Source organism: Vanacampus margaritifer, chromosome 4 (assembly GCF_051991255.1).
Source record: "Vanacampus margaritifer isolate UIUO_Vmar chromosome 4, RoL_Vmar_1.0, whole genome shotgun sequence".
Taxonomy (NCBI): domain Eukaryota; kingdom Metazoa; phylum Chordata; class Actinopteri; order Syngnathiformes; family Syngnathidae; genus Vanacampus; species Vanacampus margaritifer.
This window is the reverse complement of record NC_135435.1, coordinates 6293890-6311125: the sequence shown is the minus strand read 5'-3', so window position 1 is coordinate 6311125 and position 17236 is coordinate 6293890. Positions and strand designations below refer to the sequence as shown.

The window sequence follows — 17236 nt, the reverse complement described above, 5'->3', positions numbered from 1 at the left end:
TTTAGACATATTTAAACACTACTGTATACTCATAATAGTTATTTAGCTCTTTTCAGATTAGTAAAGGAACAGAACAGCATCCTATGAGTGAGACAAAACATACAAACATCACATCCTTTTCCTACCATCTAACCTCTAGTTTTCAGGTCTGCTGTATTTAAAATAAAAAACACATTTGCTACCTAAATGTAAGATTTTCTTGTTTATTATACTTCAAAACACATTCATAGAATAAAATATTCTAAGCATGGCTTTTAACAACCAAAACAAACTGATGTTAGTGTAAAACAAACAAACAAAATCTACATTTTAATGTAGTATGAATAAATAATACACAAAGTAAAGGCAGAGCATACATGAAGCATACAACTTTCACATTTCTCACATTTGAGAGTGCCGTGATGGAAATGCTGTGTCGAAGCACAACAGTCATTTGGATTTAGCTGTCATGTGAAAATCAAGCACATCTGCAGAGGCATTATGAACATGCCACAACAAAGAAAGTTTCTATTCAAGTACATTGACATTTAGCATGCAACAACATAACGCATTGTGCCATTAGGTAGAAACTATATCAAATGCATCTATCCATCTCTACTATACTGAATGTATTAACCAGGGTTGTAGGCGAGCTTCAACATAATCCATCTGACTTTGGGAGAGAGGTGGTGCACAACCTGGATTGGTTGCCAGCCAACCTCAGTATATGAAATACATTTATGCCAATGATGGAGGGTTCAACCTGCCAGCTTCTTTTTGCAGGATGGAAGGAGTATTACTTTGGTCTCAAAATTGGACAATTACATTTTTACACATCTCAAAACATTAATAAACATGAGCCAGTCAAACAATCATCTGTAGCGTGGAACTGTAGACTTTTAGGAAAGAGTAAATAAAGAAAATCGAGGATAAAAAGGCAATGAGAAAAAGAAACCTTGCGGCTAAGAGGAATGTTATACAGTATCCTGCTCCATTAGTGAACTTTCCTTTTCCTTGATCGAAAACGTCTCCTCCTCTGCTTGTATAGATATCGGAAATTGATGAAGAGTCCTGAGGAAGAAAAAAAAACGCTGGTTAATATTTACTTAATAGAATCAAAGCTCACTTACACAATCAGCACTACTAATCACTGAAAAGCAGTTGGAGCGATACATAAACAGTTTTAGTTGTTTTTTTTTCATTTGGAAAAACACAACTGTCATGTTACCAGTTACCAGCAGGAATAAAATGGCTGAAAGCTGTGAGGATCCAAGTGTGTGGTTGCTGCCTTACCCAGGAACATGAGAACCAGGTACAGCTGCAGAGTGTAAGAAAAGCTCAAGTAGTGTCCCAGCAGTGCAGGCAGGGGGAGGCTGAACAGACGTGTCTTGTCAAAGATGGGGAGGGACTGGATCACAGCCACCGCTGCACATAGCCACACAAAGACAAGCTGTCACCAACAGTGTGACCTTTACTCAATACAGCCATCAGGTGGCAATTACCTTCAGCGACAACCCCAAGTGGGTACAATGGGATCCAAAGGCTGTATCTGAGCCATGTCAACAGCTTCCACTCAGTGCCAATGCAGGCCAGCATGTAGAAAGGGTACCTAAGAATGAGAGATGTTCAATAGGGTTACAAGTTTGGGCTCATTATCATGTTGAAATATTGCCCTGTGGCGCTGTTTCCGTAGGGAGGTGGAGCAGCAGATTTTTTTTTCTTTGCCATGTTGAACCTTCAGTGACCAGTAGGCTATGCGAGAGCTCTAATACCAAATTTAACACACTTGCTCCCTATTCACACCTGAGAACATTTAATGCTAACCCCGGATTACACCGGCTGCGTGTGCGCTGCGAATTGACTGCGGACCAGCTACGTCGTGCCGGAGGCCGCCGCATGGATAGACCTATTTTCTATTTTTGCCGAACGACACATCCGTCGGCATCTGTCAAATGGCAAACTATCACAGAACACATCGAGCGGGACAGGAAGACCGACGCACTTTCAAAATAAAATTCCTGGTTACTTTTCAGAATAAAACACTCGCTAGATCCTATTTCACAACTATGTCAGCAAAACGTTATAATGCTTAACACTTAATTCACTGCAGCGAACATGGACGAGGAGAGATTTATAATGGAGGTGGATTATATATATGACACAGCACATCCTTTTTATTTGGACAACCTAAAAATGGATGCTGCAAGGAACGTCATAGTAGAAGCTGTGGCAGTGGACAGTGAGTTCAATCAAAAGAAGTCCACCTCTCTTTCTGCTTCTCTGTTGAGCAGTAAAGACTTTGTGTTTGTCGTTTCTAATGCCACATTATTTTGCCACTTGCTGTTGACTGAAGATGACATCACAGTTGCTCAAGGTTCCGGGAATGACCAATCACAGCTCTCCTGTTTTCTGAAGCTGCAGTGTGATTGGTTGTTACCTGAGACCTGAGCAACTATGATGTCATTTTCACTCGATTGCAAATGGCAAAATGGCTGCCTTCTGATAATGACAAAAACTGCTGCATTTTACTGCTTAACTCATATTCCACTAACGCAATATTAACCAGAATACCGTATTTAGACTAGTGGGGCTGCATAGAATATATTATTGTCAAGAAATTTTGCCCGAAAAGGCAACGTGGGTCCCCCTTCCCACGGGCTCACCACCGGTGGGAGGGGCCAAAGGGGTCGGGTGGCAAGTGAGTTGGGTGGCAGCCAAAGATGGGGGCCTTGGCGGTCCGACCCCCGGCTGCTGAAGCTAGCTCTGGGGACATAGAATGTCACCTCTCTGGCAGGGAAGGAGCCCGAGCTGAGAAGTTCCGACTAAATATAGTTGGACTCGCCTCCACACACAGCTTGGGTTCTGGTACCAATCCTCTCGAGAGGGGCTGGACTCTCTTCCACTCTGGAGTTGCCCAAGGTGAGAGGTGCACAGCAGGTGTGGGCATACTCATTGCCCCCCGGCTAGGCGCCTGTACGTTGGGGTTTACCCCGGTGAATGAGAGGGTAGCCTCCCTCCGCCTTCGGGTGGGGGGACGGGTCATGACTGTTGTTTGTGCTTATGCACCGAACAGCAGCTCAGAGTACCCACCCTTTCTGGAGTCCTTGGAGGGTGTGCTGGAGAGTGCTCCCCCTGGGGACTCCCTCGTTCTGCTGGGGGAATTCAACGCTCACGTGGGTAATGACAGTGAGACATGGAGGGGCGTAATTGGGATGAACGGCCCCCCCGATCGGAACCCGAGCGGTGTTTTGTTATTGGACTTCTGTGCTCGCCACGGACTGACCATAACGAACACCATGTTCAAACACAAGGGTGTCCATATGTGCACTTGGCACCAGGACACCCTAGGCTGCAGTTCGATGATCGACTTTGTAGTCGTGTCATCGGATTTGCGGCTGCATGTGTTGGACACTCGGGTTAAGAGAGGCGCGGAGCTGCCAACTGATCACCACCTGGTGGTGTGTTGGCTCCGATGGAGGGGTAAGATGCTGGTCCGACCGGGCAGACCCAAACGTATTGTGAGGGTCTGCTGTGAACGTCTGGCAGAATCCCTTGTCAGAAAGAGTTTCGACTCCCACCACTGGCAGAACTTCTCCCTTATCCCGAAGAAGGCGGGGGACATTGAGTCCATGTTCCGCGCATCCATTGTTGAGGATGCCGATCGGAGCTGTGGCCGTAAGGTGATTGGTGCCTGTCGTGGCGGCAATTGCAGCGGTAAGGGATGCCGTCAAGCTGAAGAAGGAGTTCTATTGGGCCTTTTTTTTACCTGTAAGACTCCGGAGGCTGCTGACAGGTACCGGCTGGCCAAGCGGAATGCAGCTTCGGCGGTCGCTGAGGCAAAAACTCGGACATGGGAGGAGTTCGGTGAGGCCATGGAAAACGACTTCCGGACTGCTTCGAAGAAATTCTGGTCCACCATTTGGCGTCTCAGGAGGGGAAAGCAGTGCACCATTAACACTGTGTATAGTGAAGATGGGGTGCTGCTGACCTCGACTCGGGACGTCGTGAATCGGTGAGGAGAATACTTCGAAGACCTCCTCAATTCCACCGACACGTCTTCCTTTGAGGAAGCAGGGTCTGGGGACTCTGAGGAGGGCTTCCCTATCTCTGGGGTCAAAGTCACTGAGGTGGTTGGAAAGCTCCCCTGGTGGCAGGGCCCTGGGGTGGATGAGATCCGCCCGGAGTTCCTAAGGGCTCTGGATGTTGTGGGGCTGTCGTGGTTGACACGCCTCTACAACATCCGGTGGACATCGGGGACAGTGCCTCTGGATTGGCAGACCGGGGTGGTGGTCCCCCTTTTTATGAAGGGGGACCGGAGGGTGTGTTCCAACTATAGAGGGATCACACTCCTCAGCCTCCCTGGTAAGGTCTATTCAGGGGTGCTGGAGAGGAGGGTCCGTCGGGAAGTCGAATCTCGGATTCAGGAGGAGCAGTGTGGTTTTCGTCCTGGCCGTGGAACAGTGGACCAGCTCTACACCCTCGGCAGGGTCCTCAAGGGTGCATGGGAGTTCGCCCAACCAGTCCACATGTGCTTTGTGGACTTGGAGAAGGCGTTTGACCGTGTCCCTTGGGGAGTCCTGTGGGGGGTGCTTCGGGAGTACGGGGTACCGAGCCCCCTGATACGGGCTGTTTGGTCCCTGTACGACCGATGTCAGAGTTTGGTCCGCATTGCCGGCAGTAAGTCGAATTAATTTACAGTGAGGGTTGGACTCAGCCAAGGTTGCCCTTTGTCACCGATTCTGTTCATAACTTTTATGGACAGAATTTCTAGGCGCAGCCGAGGCGTTGAGGGGGTCTGGTTTGATGGCCTCAACATTGCATCTCTGCTTTTTGCAGAGGATGTAGTGTTGTTGGCTTCTTCAAGCCGTGATCTTCAACTCTCAGTGGAGCAGTTCGCGGCCGAGTGTGAAGCAGTTGGGATGAAAATCAGCACCTCTAAATCCGAGACCATGGTCCTCAGTCGGAAAAGGGTGGAGTGCCCTCTCCGGGTCGGGGATGAGATCCTGCCCCAAGGGGAGGAGTTCAAGTATCTTGGGGTCTTTTTCACGAGTGAGGGTAGTTTGGAGCGGGAGATTGACAGGCAGATCGGTGCAGCGTCTGCAGTGATGCAGACTCTGTATCGGTCCGTTGTGGTAAAGGAGCTGAGCCGAAAGGCAAAGCTCTCGATTAACCGGTCGATCTACGTTCCTAACCTCACCTATGGTCACGAGCTGTGGGTACTTAAATTAAATATCTGCAGAAATATACTGACTTATGTGAGAATGTAATTTACCTGAATATTTCAATGGTGCTCCACAGGTAAAAGACGAAAAAGACAACAGGTTTGATCTGCATCTCTTCCAAGCAGCCAAAGATGACAAATAAAATTACATTCCTCCCTGCTACCTGTGATGGGACATATTAGAATAAATACAAATACATATGTTTAGAAGACTATCACAAGTGAAGATATGAAGAACATGCAATCAACAGGTGAGCAAAAGTTGAAATATCGGAACAGGTTTCCTTCACCTGTATCATAGCAGGAAAAAAGCTTGTCTTGACCAAACCTAGCAAGGGGTTGATCACCTCCAGCGCGGCCATCATCTGGCAGAAGTACATCACATCAGCTGAGGTGTGGAAAGTATCATAAAATGAATCTGTGGAGTGGTAAAAAGAGGGGAGAAGGGAGAAGGGAGTGGAACAAATGAAACAATTATCGTGTTTTGGCCCTCTTTAAATCTGTGAAAACACAGCGCTTTCCTTTACCTTTTTGTTTCATGTTAATGAACATGCACAACGCACTTATACTAAGTATGTTTGCAATTAAAATGGTTGTCTACAATTCAATCAGGTTCAAAAGCTATCATGGGAACAAGTGCATTATAACTGTTCTATTTGACACCCTCAAAACAGGCTTCCCCTGTTAGATGTTTTAAAATAGAACTGAGAGTTGTTAGATATGCTGGAAAATGGAAGCTTATATGTAACAAAAAGGTCAAATTGGTGGCTGATTACATGAGCTGGACTCAAGTGCAATAAAGGAAGAACATTTTGCTATGAACTGAAACATGATCACAGCAGCATGAAAGCAAACCAAGGAAGGACTTTTACTAACTCTAGGACTCTCTTCCTGCACTTTTGCCCAGTGGCCGTTTTTGGGGGGCGTTGAAATTGTGGGAGTGGGTTGGGAGACGTAGTCCAACATGACACACTCCTGCAACCTTACGAAATACAAACCTTGACCAAGAATGAAGAGTCGAACGGTCATGTTGACAAAGATCCAGGAGAATCCAAGGAACTGCACCAGATTGTACATAAATAAGTAACCTTTCTTCAGGCCCAGGTAGGCTATAGAAGAATAATGAAGTGGGGAAAAAAGTGATGACAACATGTAGTGTATTGGATAGTTTTTGATTTGTACAATGACAATTTCAACAGGACTCACGGTCTTTACGAACTCTTGACTCCACACTTATTTTGTTAATCTTTTCTTCCTCCTAAGAGAAAATAAACCATGAAGTGTTACACATTAACATTTTATTATTCCCAAAATCCACAAGATTTAGACTACAATTAATTTTTTGTGGTCTAGCTACAATTGTTAAAAACAATTAACACAAAACATCAAAATATACTCTGAATAGTAAATGTAAGAGCAGTTGGAACTTTTTTCTGCTAACAATGTCACAGTGAACAGAAAAATAGTATAGCAATTTAGTGAGGGATTTTTGGACATAGGAATGTTCGATTTGGAAAAGCAGCCCGTCTGTTTGTTTGATACCTTTGCCTGAAGCTCCATCTCGGCATCAGACTCATCCAGCCAGCGGTTGAAATCAGGAGCCAGAAACAGAGGCTTCTTCTGCTGCAGCGTCAGACGGTCCCACCAGCGCTCCTCCAGCTTCTTGATTTTGATGTCTACCTGACGCTGCGTTGACTTGTGTTCAAACTGAATGGAACACGGTGATGAAGAAACAAGCACACAATATGTAAGTAAGACATTGAATGTTCTGGTCGGGGACAACATTAGGCAGCGTCAACACAATGAGCATAAATGACAGCTGAACAAGTCAGTCTAGCATAGGGAGAGGCAACTTAAATACAGGAGGGGGGCCCACAGTTTTTCTTCAGTGCTGATCAAGGGCCACATAGGACCACACACCTCCTAACCAGATGTATGACAAAAATGCTACTTCAGATATGGACAAAATACATGCCCTTAGTATATTTCATTTATCATAAGACATTCCTCAGTGCATGTATAAAAGACTCACTCAGTCCTTCACTGAGATCTGTGTGCACACCAAATAAAAAAGGCAGAAAAACATCAACAGGCAAGTTATTGTTATTATTATTTTAATCAAGGTACATACTCGAATTACTCAAGGACGTGTTTCACCCCTACAGCACTGATTACCTTTGTTGTACTAAAGTAGCAGTGAGCTCAAAAATTCCATTGAATTTATGAATGCAAAATTTTATCACCAAGCTACTGAACACTTGTCATTTAACTCATTCACTGCCATTGACGGCTATAGACGTCAAAAATTAATTTGAACTATTTCTTAGCTTAACATTTTTTCCCCACTTTTGTTAAGAAGAGTATGAAAACCTAGGAAAAAATATTGTACATTTAGACCAGATATAAATTTTTTGATTAATCACGAGTTAACTACTGAAGTCATGAGATTTATTACAATAAAAAAAATATATCGCCTGACGCCCTAATTTTTAATAATCTTTTCTTTAATTTTTTTTTTCTTTTTGAAAAAAGATTATTTAAAAAAAGAAAAAAGATTTTTTTAAATTAGGTCGTCAAAATTAATCACAAATTTTAGATCTGGTCTAAATGTACAATAATTTTCTCCCTCGGTTTTCATACTCTTGTTAACAAAAGTGGGAAAAAAATTTGAACTAATAGAAATAGTTCAAATGAATGTTTGACGTCTATAGCCGTCAATGGCAGTGAATGGGTTAATATAGCAGAGTGGCGTACGATATACATTAATATAATTTTTTTATTTGAAGCTTTGACACGATAGCATGATACTGCTTTTTGCCTCCACTTACATAATAACAGTGGGGAGGAATTGCAGACCATATAAAAATAAAAACACCTGATGGGAGAGGAAGCATTTCAGAGACTCAACTATTTGTAAAAAAAACAAAACAAGGGGATAATTCTCCAAACTCCTTTTAATGTTTGCGTGTTAGGGCGGCTTAAAACATGGATCATGCTGGCAATAGTCAGGTAGTTGGAGCAGCTAAAATGGCAAGTGCATAGGCAGAAATACACAGATAATGAAGTACATTGAGCTGGAATAGAATAATGAAATGAATAAAACTATTATACCTCAGGTCTGATGCTTTCCAAAAACTCCAAACTAAACTTGTATTCATTATCTCCTTTAGCTCCATGGCCTTGTGCTGTGAAAGACAAGAACATTATGAATGAACAATTTGATGCTGCGGTTAGTCTAAACTGTAGATGGAGGTACTGTATAGTAACATACTTGAAACTGGCCACCCTGCATTTTTCCTTTTTTAAAGTATGAAGACATTTGCAAAAATGCACATACAAACCTCTGAACTGAATTGTGTTGTCTTGCAGGTTGATTTCAAGATCCTAAAAGACATGTTGTAAAATTAACTTAGATGAAAATTAAGACAATACATTCAAAATTTCACCCCTACGGAGACTTATCACTAAAGACGTGTGCCAATGTCAATGTAAAAGGAAGTTTACTTATTTTTATTGTAATGTAATACATTTTATTGTAATTCAAATGAAGTGACATGTCTCACTGTCATCCTGTTTCAGGTTTCCATTGGAGAGCCGGAACAAAATCCAACAATCCCATTAAAAGTCATGCATCTTTTATTGGACAGTGCTTAAACAGATGCTGTTCGATGAGTGTTGCGTGTCTTTGAGTGTTCGTGATGAATGGGTTGTTTACTGCAACGCACATCACATCTCATACGTGTAAATGACAGACAGCTGCATCAACCAAACACTGTACAAGTCTGTACATGGATGACATCACAGAAATCTGATTGGACGCTCGAAAAGTTTCAAGCAATATAGTTTCAAGCAATATAGCTTCAAGCAATATAGCAGTATTGCTACATCAAGGCCCGTTCTAAAAATAGCTCACTTGAAAATGTAAACACATTTCCAGGCATTATTTAAAAAAATGTGTTGCATATTAATCTTTATTTTAGTACTTTGTGAAAACAATTGCTGTGAGCATAACATGATCACGGACTTCAAATTGATTAATTATTAATAATAGCATATAATTTGAGCATTTTTTTAAATTCACAAGCGTGTATCAAACCATTCGCGAAGAAAGCAATTAAGGAAGAAAATAAATTGTAGTGTGGCCACTGGCCAATGTTGAAAACTGCAAAGCAGATATTTACCTTGGTGTCACTCAACTCTACTCGGAGATAAATCTCTCCGTGCCGTTGAGCCCAGTAAACGCGAGGTGTGAGGATCTGCATTGCAACCGAGTTCTCGCTGATATCTACATGCTACAAAAACACGACAAAGTATCGTAAAATATGCACTAAAGACTCAACCTGCTCACCATTACGCTACACAACGCATTACAATGGAATACTTCCGGGATTTGGCCGATTGGCTCCTCAGTTTAAGAAAATAAAAGTTAACGCGTTTAGTTTCAAAATAAAACAACAATCCAGTGATCTCCAAGTGTATTTCCAAATGTATACTAACGATACGGTGTAATATCACTGTGATCGTGGTTTACAGTATGCCCCTAGGCGTTATTTGACCATTTTTTGGCTTTTTGTTGGTTCTGACCAAGCCATTTCAAAATAAGATAACGCCCAGGGGTTTTAAATTATATTTCAGAACGCGCGTTTGAATATTTCCAAACGCAGCATCTAAGAAAATATTTTAAATTAAACCGTTCGTTAGTAAACAAATGTACAATACACTAGAGAGGCAATTGAATGCGTCTTGACAGAATTTAGGATTCCGTGAAAAATTCATTTTTCCTCTTTTCCGTTTTGACCAATAAACAGCGCTTAACAATTTGTTGAGTTTTTTCGTGGCTATTTCTGCTTTACTGTTAGGGTCTGTTGACCTTTCACATTCGTTTCCTTTCGGTTTCCGTTCCAAAGTTCAACTATTATAACGAGTTAACGGTGACCGTCGTGCAGGAAACCGAACGTCCTCACCCCTTTTTCCGAATTTGGGTTTGACCCAGCAAACTATCAGTGGGATATACCATCTGCATTCTTTTTGTTTTGATGTGTAAGGCAACATGGCAGCAAGAGTTGAAAACAGCGACGAAACTGCATCAGTTAGCTTTCAAGCTAATGCTGGAACTCATTTGAGCAAGAAAAGAACTATTTACGTCGTTTATCTAATCGCTGCTTTGGACATAACGTGGATGTTTATACAGTTCTCCATCACGCCTGTAAGTGTTTCTGTCGTACTGGAGGAGGAAGTTATTTTTCCGTAGTTGCAGTAAGGTGGCCACTGCTCCGGAAGTGACCATTGACTATATTTCGTTTTCTGTAATGTATAAAAATATTACATTACTTGTACGTCAGTAAATTTTTCAGTGAGAAAAAGCAAACCAAAGTTCGCTGCAAAATTATCATTGGACGTGTATAGTTTAATGTGATATTTTCAGCCTGTAGATACAGCACTGTTGATGTTTTAATAATTTACCAGCCGCATTTTAGTATTAAAACGCTGTTAAACTCATTATAGGCAAGGCAGCGTTTGTAGCGCATTTAATACACAAAGTAACTGATATAAATACACACACACGCACGCACGCACGCACGCACGCACGCACGCACGCACACACACACACACACACACACGCACACACACACACATAGCAAAAGTAAAGAAAGAAAGTATTTTAGGAAAGCGTACAGCGCAAGAACGAGATTAAAGTCTATTCTACAACTAACTAGTTCTGATCCCTTTGTTCTGATCAGAAACCAGACTGCAGTGTTCTGAAATAGTTTTATTTCGATACATTAGTTATGGTAACTAATGCAGTGGCGGCATTTGTTACCTATGGGCCTTTTGTGGGCATTAACCGGTTTTAATCTACCTCTTCATTTTTACAAAAAAAATCTTACTAGAGATGCTGTTTCTTAAATGTACTTGTACATGTTTTGCTATTTGAACTTTGCTTGCTCTGACCAACAATCAATCATCCATCCATCCGTTTCATAGGACAGAAAAATGCTGGTGTTATTGTGGGCTAGCTAGCTTGCTACAGAGTCAAATTCAAATTTTGATTGGTCTAAGAAACAGTCTGCTTGCTCATATTGTATAGCTGCTTTGCTCATACAGATTCAAATCCCCCATTTCAGAACTGTGAGGCGAATGTGCTAACTAGTCGTGTGCCACGCTGCCATCGTAATATTAATGATAATGCATTCTTCAAGCTAAAATATGAGCTGCTCTAAAATATGCATTAGCTGGACAGCATGAGACCTGCCCTTTATTTGTAACCTATATACTAGAAGCAAACTACTTCTCTTCGAAATTATCTAAATACATACATACATTGTGTGTCATTTTTGTCAACATTGCATCTTGTGTGATGTGGGCTCAAAAAAGTGATTGAATTAATTTTGCCTCATGTTGTTGTTCTGTAGTTGTGTTCTACAGAAGTACAAGGCCAGATATGAAATTATGATCCATATAGAGTTGAAAACTTTATTAGCTCAAATAATCATTAACATCTACAGTATATATTTTTTTCTGACAATAGATGAGTTAAAAGTTTTATGTCTGTTTTATGTTTGTAACAGTATTTGGCAAAGAAACTTGGCTTTGACACTTTGTGGTTTGGTTATTTGCAAACCACGGTTGGTGTCATTCAACTCTTCGGGGGTCCTTTGTTTGGAAGGTAAGAACAGCCAACTTTTGCAGTGACTCGTGAGCAACCTTAATGCGTGGTGTTATGCTTCCTTTATTGTGTGGTAGGTTTGCAGATGTTATCGGTGCCCGAGCAGCACTCTCATTGGCGTGCGCTGCAAATATTGTGTTCTTCATTCTACTGGCAATAGCAGACTCTCCTGCCATGCTTTTTGTCCACAAACTCCCCACAGTTGTCATGCATGTCCTACCAGGTGAGTGTCTCTTGTATAAGGAATATCATCCACCAGTGGATTTATGCCACACATTAATCCTTTCATGCACAAATTATGATAAACTACATCAGGATTTAAAAAAAAAAGTGTTTTAATTACCCTTTATAGGCATGGAAAAAAAATAGCCTTCATTTTTCAAGGAGTTGGTGGCATGTCCACTAGGGGGGATAACGTGCATTTGAGCAACTGATGAAATATGTTAGTAAGAAAATAATAATAACAATAATGTAGCCACTAGAGCATGTCTGATTTTTAACATTGTGTTCACATATTTTTTTTAATATTTTAAAACTACTACATATAGTGCAAAAACATTTACCCAAAGAAAAATGAACTTTTTATGAAGCACAGATAGTAATTTTCTTTCTTCTGGCAACCATTCATCATCACTGCCGCTGTCATAATCCCCACTTGAGTCAGATGGTATATAGTCATGTTTTGCACCTGACCGCTACAAAACAGCAGGACAAGGATCCTTACTTTCATATGAGGACTAAAATCCATAAAATATTGCTATAATAAAAATTAAATAATGATTTAAAGCAACAACAACAAATACTGCAGATTAAGTATTTTCAAAAGCAACAAAGTTACAGCAACACTAAGTTTTAGTAACAATACAGCTAATGATGTCCAATGTCCAATTTAGTGGACTAATGATCAATCACAATTTCCTCAAATGACGAAATCAATACTTAATACCTACTTATATATAAGTAAGTATTATATATATCCTCAGTTGTTGCTTGATGTCCCAATATCTGTATTATTATTTTTTTACCTGCAAGGTCCTCCTGAAATAGAAGGAATAGACACTTTTATTTATTTTTCTTTTTTGAGAGAGCTCAGTATTGTTCATTCACACACACACCCGCACACGCACTTACTCACGCACATACAAAAAAAAAAAGGGAAAAAAAGAGAGAGAGAGATGATGACAATGATGATGACATGTCGTCGAATCGGTAAGATTACCGAATGAACAACACTGAAGAAGGAATAGACAATTATTCCTTCCTTGCACGTCACATCTGAACTTGTGTCGGCCATCTTGTTGGAGTTTTTTTTTGCACTTAAAAACGTTGACCACTGAATGGCAGTGTATGTCAAGACTACACTAGTGTCCACTGGAGCGGCTAATGGCTAACTAGAGCAAAAAGATTCATTTAAGAGAAAACACACATCTACATAACGTACACTGACATCCATCTTTTTACATAAACAGCTCCTGGATGAACCTCCATTTTTCACCATTGATCACCTTTTGTCTGCAGCTTCTCAGATGGTTGTAGCAGACCTTTCAGAACCTGAAAAGCGCGCCGATGCACTATCTAAACTAGGTCTTTGTTTTGGCTTTGGAATGATTGCTGGCTCCACTTTGGGTGGTCATCTCGTCACAAGATATGGGTGACTGTCATTTATCTCTACCGTGATATTTATTGCTTTCCCGCAAAAACACTACCACCTCTTGTTAAATTTATCACATGAATCTATGTATAACTCTTTTGAATGTATTTAGTGCACGTGTGCAGGTTTGTTATGTTGTCCGGCTAACGCTAAGTTGACCTTGTGTTTCCCAGGGAGAGATTTGCTGCGTACGGTGGTGCTGCTGGGAGCGCATTAAGTTTGCTGTTGGTGTTGTGCTTTATACCGCAAACCACTAAAGTTCAAAGTCCAACCACCAAAAAAGATTGTAAGACACTCAAGTTTTCCACACATAAATATTTTTAAGGAAATAAAATAGGTTGGTTGGTTTCAACTAGTTCAGTTTTTAACAGATGGATTCATTAAATGTTTGTGTGTCATCAATCATGTAGATTATTCGCATTCTCATGACTTTGGGTTCTATATATGATTGAATGTTTTGAATCCTCCGCAGCTGAGACCAAAAGCAAGTCCATATTCAACGTGAGCCAAATCACAAGACTAATGAAGTTTCCCGGCGTGACTCCGACCTTTGTTGTGAAGATTGTTACAGGTTTACCATCAGGTGAGAGATTTTTCTTTTTTTTTTTTAAAACAAAATTGCCCAATTTATTTCTGAACACTAGAAGATTTCAGTGACAACGGGCTGTGATCTATTTGTTCAGGCATTTTCCAAGTGATGTTCTCTATAATTGCATTGGAATTTTTCAAGTTGACACCTGAGCAAAATGGATACATAATGGCATATTTTGGAATAGCACAAATGGTGAGTCATTAAAAAAAAAATCTCTTATTCTCCTAGTCTCCTATTGCTCATTAAATCCCAAGCATTTCCCCCCGCAGGTGGTTCAGGGAGGGGTGATCGGGCGACTTACAGCAAGGTACTCTGAGATTTCGCTGCTGCTTGTGTCTATTGGAATTTCTGCTTTCGTGGGCCTGGCTCAGGTACGCACTGTACTCACACACTGAAAAAACATGCACGCCACATGATGTACCATGTCGTACTGGTCTAATGACATCAAAGCTTGTCTTTATGAAAGACAATAATAATTGCCATCTAACTCTGATCAATAATAATTATCTGTTATAACTAGTTAATAGATAATTAGTCAACTGTTAATTAATGAATAATTAATTATGTGTTGTTAAGGATTTATAATGAAGCTTGTAAATAGTTATTATATCATTAATGAACTAGATTTATAACTATACCTACTAAATGAGTAATAGATCATAAACAAGCAATTAGTGAACTACTAGTGACTTGTTGAGTATCAGTTAATAGTTTACGTATGTTATTGGAACATTATTCTTAAATTGCAAATATTCCTCATTAACTGTTAGTAAATAACTCATTAATTTACTCATTCGCTGTCATTGAAGGCTATAGATGTCAACAATGCACTTTATTTCTATAAGTTTAACATTTTTTTGTCCACTTTTGTTAACAAAAGTATGAAAACCTAGAAAAAAATGTTGTGTTGTACATTTAGAACAGATATAAAGTTTGTGATTAATTGTGAGTTAACTAGAGAAGTAATCCAATTAATTATGATTAAAAAAAATAATCGCCGAACGCCACTAATTTTTAATAATCTTTTTTTTTTAAAGAAAAGATTATTTAAAAAAATTTTAACTTATTTTTTTAGGAAAATAAATAAAATTAAAAAAATATATCTATATCATTATTTTTTAAAATAGAAAAGACAATTGAAAATTAAAAAAAAAAACAATATTTTTTTTTAAAAGAAAAGATAATTAAAAAAACAATTCTAATAATTTTTTTTTTTTTAAAAGTTAAATAAAATATATATATATATATTTTTTTTAAAGAAATATAAAAAAATTAAAAAATAATAAAAATATTTTGTTAAATAGAAAAGATTATTATTTTTTAAATAATTACATATTTTTAATTGAAAAGATTATTAAAAATTAGGGGCGTCAGGCGATTAACATTTGTAATCGTAAATAATTGCATGATTTTGACTAGTTAACTCACGATTAATCACAAATTTTATATCTGTTCTAAATGTACAATAAAAAAATCTAGGTTTTCATACTTTTGTTAACAAAAGTGGAAAAAAATTTAAACTAATCAAAATAGTTCAAATGAATTTTGACGTCTATAACCGTCAATGGCAGTGAATGAGTTAACAGTTCAATAATGATCTATTAACTTAGTTAGCTATTACAAAGTGTTGATTAAGAAGTGAAAATAGCCCAATGAAATGTCTTCTTCCTGCAGGCGTACATGCAGAATGTGTTCCAGTTCTGCCTGACTGTGGTCCCCATGATGTTTTCTCTCAGTGTGTTTAATGTCATCACAGACAGTTTGCTCACCAAGAGTGTGCCGTCCTCTGACACGGGTAAGATCCTGTTGAGATGATGTACGCAAGTCAAAGGTTTTTGGAAGTACTTCATTTGTATCTTATAACAAACATTTACCAAGGTAAAATGCCGATGGTATATTTGAGTGCCTTTTTTTGTGTTTACTTCAAGCCAACAAATGTATTTGAACACAACCCAAAATGTGAGATACACAAAATATGTATTATTTCTATATAAGATTATTAATTGATGCCTCTTCTGCTTCCTTGTCCAGGCACAATGTTGGGACTGTGTGCATCAGTCCAGTCTCTACTTCGTACAGTTGGACCGACCATTGGCGGCTTTCTCTATGTCAACTATGGCATTTTCTCCATCGGCTTTCTTCAGTTTATTGTAAATAGTGCTGTGTTTGTGTACCTGCTGCAGCGGCGACTCAACAAGAAAGCCGAATATAAGGAATGATACTCTTCAAGTTTTCAAATCTTCTGTTTTCTTCAAATGATTCCATTGTACAGTACACAAAAGTGTCGATCGATTAAATAACTTTGATGAATTACATTCACACCCGGAGTGGGTAATCTGGACAACCGGGCCAGGCCGTCATATGAAATGTAATTTGGATTTCTTTGACGTGACAAGTACAGAGCAAGGAGATTCAAAATGAAAAGACTGTGACATGGAACAGCGGCGAGGGCAGTAACAGGCGGACTTCAACATCCTCGATGTAAAGAATCGGCAGGCAGACGGTCATCTACTTCTCCCAGGTGTCCGTCGTACATCCAGCCGCAAAAGATGGGTTATCTTTGTCTGATCTTGACATTTGTTTGTTGACCTTATTTAAGTGGGGAAGCTATGCAAACAAAAAAAGTACTTCAGAAGAGGGAACTACTTTTCATGTCACTGTATGCAGCACAGCAAACCAAAAGATTGTGGCAAATCATGTCATTTATTTTAGTAGTTCAATTGAAAAAAAAAATCACCTAAATTTAACCTAAGTCTAAATAAACTTTTCAACACTACTGTATTCTCTTTATTGAGATGCAAATGTACAATACAGATGAATATTTGTGATGTGTATATATACGTTTTGGTTCCAAATTTTACAGAAATGTTAATTCCAACGACCCGGTTGTACCAACACTGGACTGCAGCCGTACCGTAGTTTTAGGCCAGACTCTTTTGGGCCAGATCGACTTAAAGTCCCAGTATGGCTCACTCTGCTCTGCCTGTGCGAGCGTCTGAATCGTATTCCGAGACACTCTTGTTGTGCGGTATCACTCTTTTTATTCTCTAAAAAGACAAGTGTCACTAGTAACTGTGTTTAAGCACACCAGCCTCATCAATGCCTCATTTTCCCCAAAGCTAGCAA

General features: G+C 39.8%; 2 protein-coding genes across 4 annotated transcripts; one reads left to right on the top strand and one right to left on the bottom strand.

Annotated features, from left to right (window-relative positions):
* Positions 1 to 189: 189 nt before the first annotated feature.
* Positions 190 to 9529, bottom strand: LOC144050388 (very-long-chain (3R)-3-hydroxyacyl-CoA dehydratase-like). The gene is made up of 11 exons (XM_077563572.1): positions 9382 to 9529; positions 8542 to 8584; positions 8312 to 8385; positions 6743 to 6907; positions 6407 to 6458; positions 6199 to 6309; positions 5491 to 5618; positions 5252 to 5364; positions 1482 to 1588; positions 1273 to 1404; positions 190 to 1050 (listed from the first exon to the last, which is right to left on the bottom strand). Exons 1-11 carry the CDS (start codon positions 9460 to 9462, stop codon positions 974 to 976), a joined length of 1083 nt encoding a protein of 360 aa, XP_077419698.1. The 5' UTR covers positions 9463 to 9529; the 3' UTR covers positions 190 to 973.
* On the top strand, positions 6063 to 16886 carry slc67a1 (solute carrier family 67 member 1). 3 transcript variants are annotated; one of them, XM_077563568.1, is made up of 11 exons: positions 6063 to 6304; positions 6755 to 6947; positions 11770 to 11867; positions 11945 to 12090; positions 13386 to 13518; positions 13692 to 13804; positions 13991 to 14101; positions 14202 to 14302; positions 14380 to 14481; positions 15785 to 15905; positions 16142 to 16886. In XM_077563568.1, the coding sequence occupies exons 2-11, from the start codon at positions 6912 to 6914 to the stop codon at positions 16327 to 16329; spliced, it is 1149 nt and encodes a 382-aa protein (XP_077419694.1). In that variant the 5' UTR covers positions 6063 to 6304; positions 6755 to 6911; the 3' UTR covers positions 16330 to 16886. The 3 variants fall into 3 exon arrangements, with proteins under 3 accessions (XP_077419694.1, XP_077419695.1, XP_077419693.1); XM_077563569.1 differs by lacking the exon at positions 11770 to 11867; XM_077563567.1 differs by lacking the exons at positions 6063 to 6304; positions 6755 to 6947 and adding an exon at positions 9563 to 10406.
* Positions 16887 to 17236: the final 350 nt, after the last annotated feature.

Bases quoted from the DNA above. Each gene is read 5' to 3' on its own strand.
- LOC144050388 (XM_077563572.1), bottom strand. From the start codon at position 9,462: ATGCAGATCCTCACACCTCGCGTTTACTGGGCTCAACGGCACGGAGAG. The intron at 8,386-8,541 runs GTTTGTATGTGC...TGTCTTTCACAG, and splicing joins CAACACAATTCAGTTCAGAG to CACAAGGCCATGGAGCTAAA. The intron at 6,908-8,311 runs GTATAATAGTTT...TGTTCCATTCAG, and splicing joins TGGAAAGCATCAGACCTGAG to TTTGAACACAAGTCAACGCA.
- slc67a1 (XM_077563567.1), top strand. From the start codon at position 10,251: ATGGCAGCAAGAGTTGAAAACAGCGACGAAACTGCATCAGTTAGCTTT. The intron at 11,868-11,944 runs GTAAGAACAGCC...ATTGTGTGGTAG, and splicing joins GGGGGTCCTTTGTTTGGAAG to GTTTGCAGATGTTATCGGTG. The intron at 15,906-16,141 runs GTAAGATCCTGT...TTCCTTGTCCAG, and splicing joins TGTGCCGTCCTCTGACACGG to GCACAATGTTGGGACTGTGT.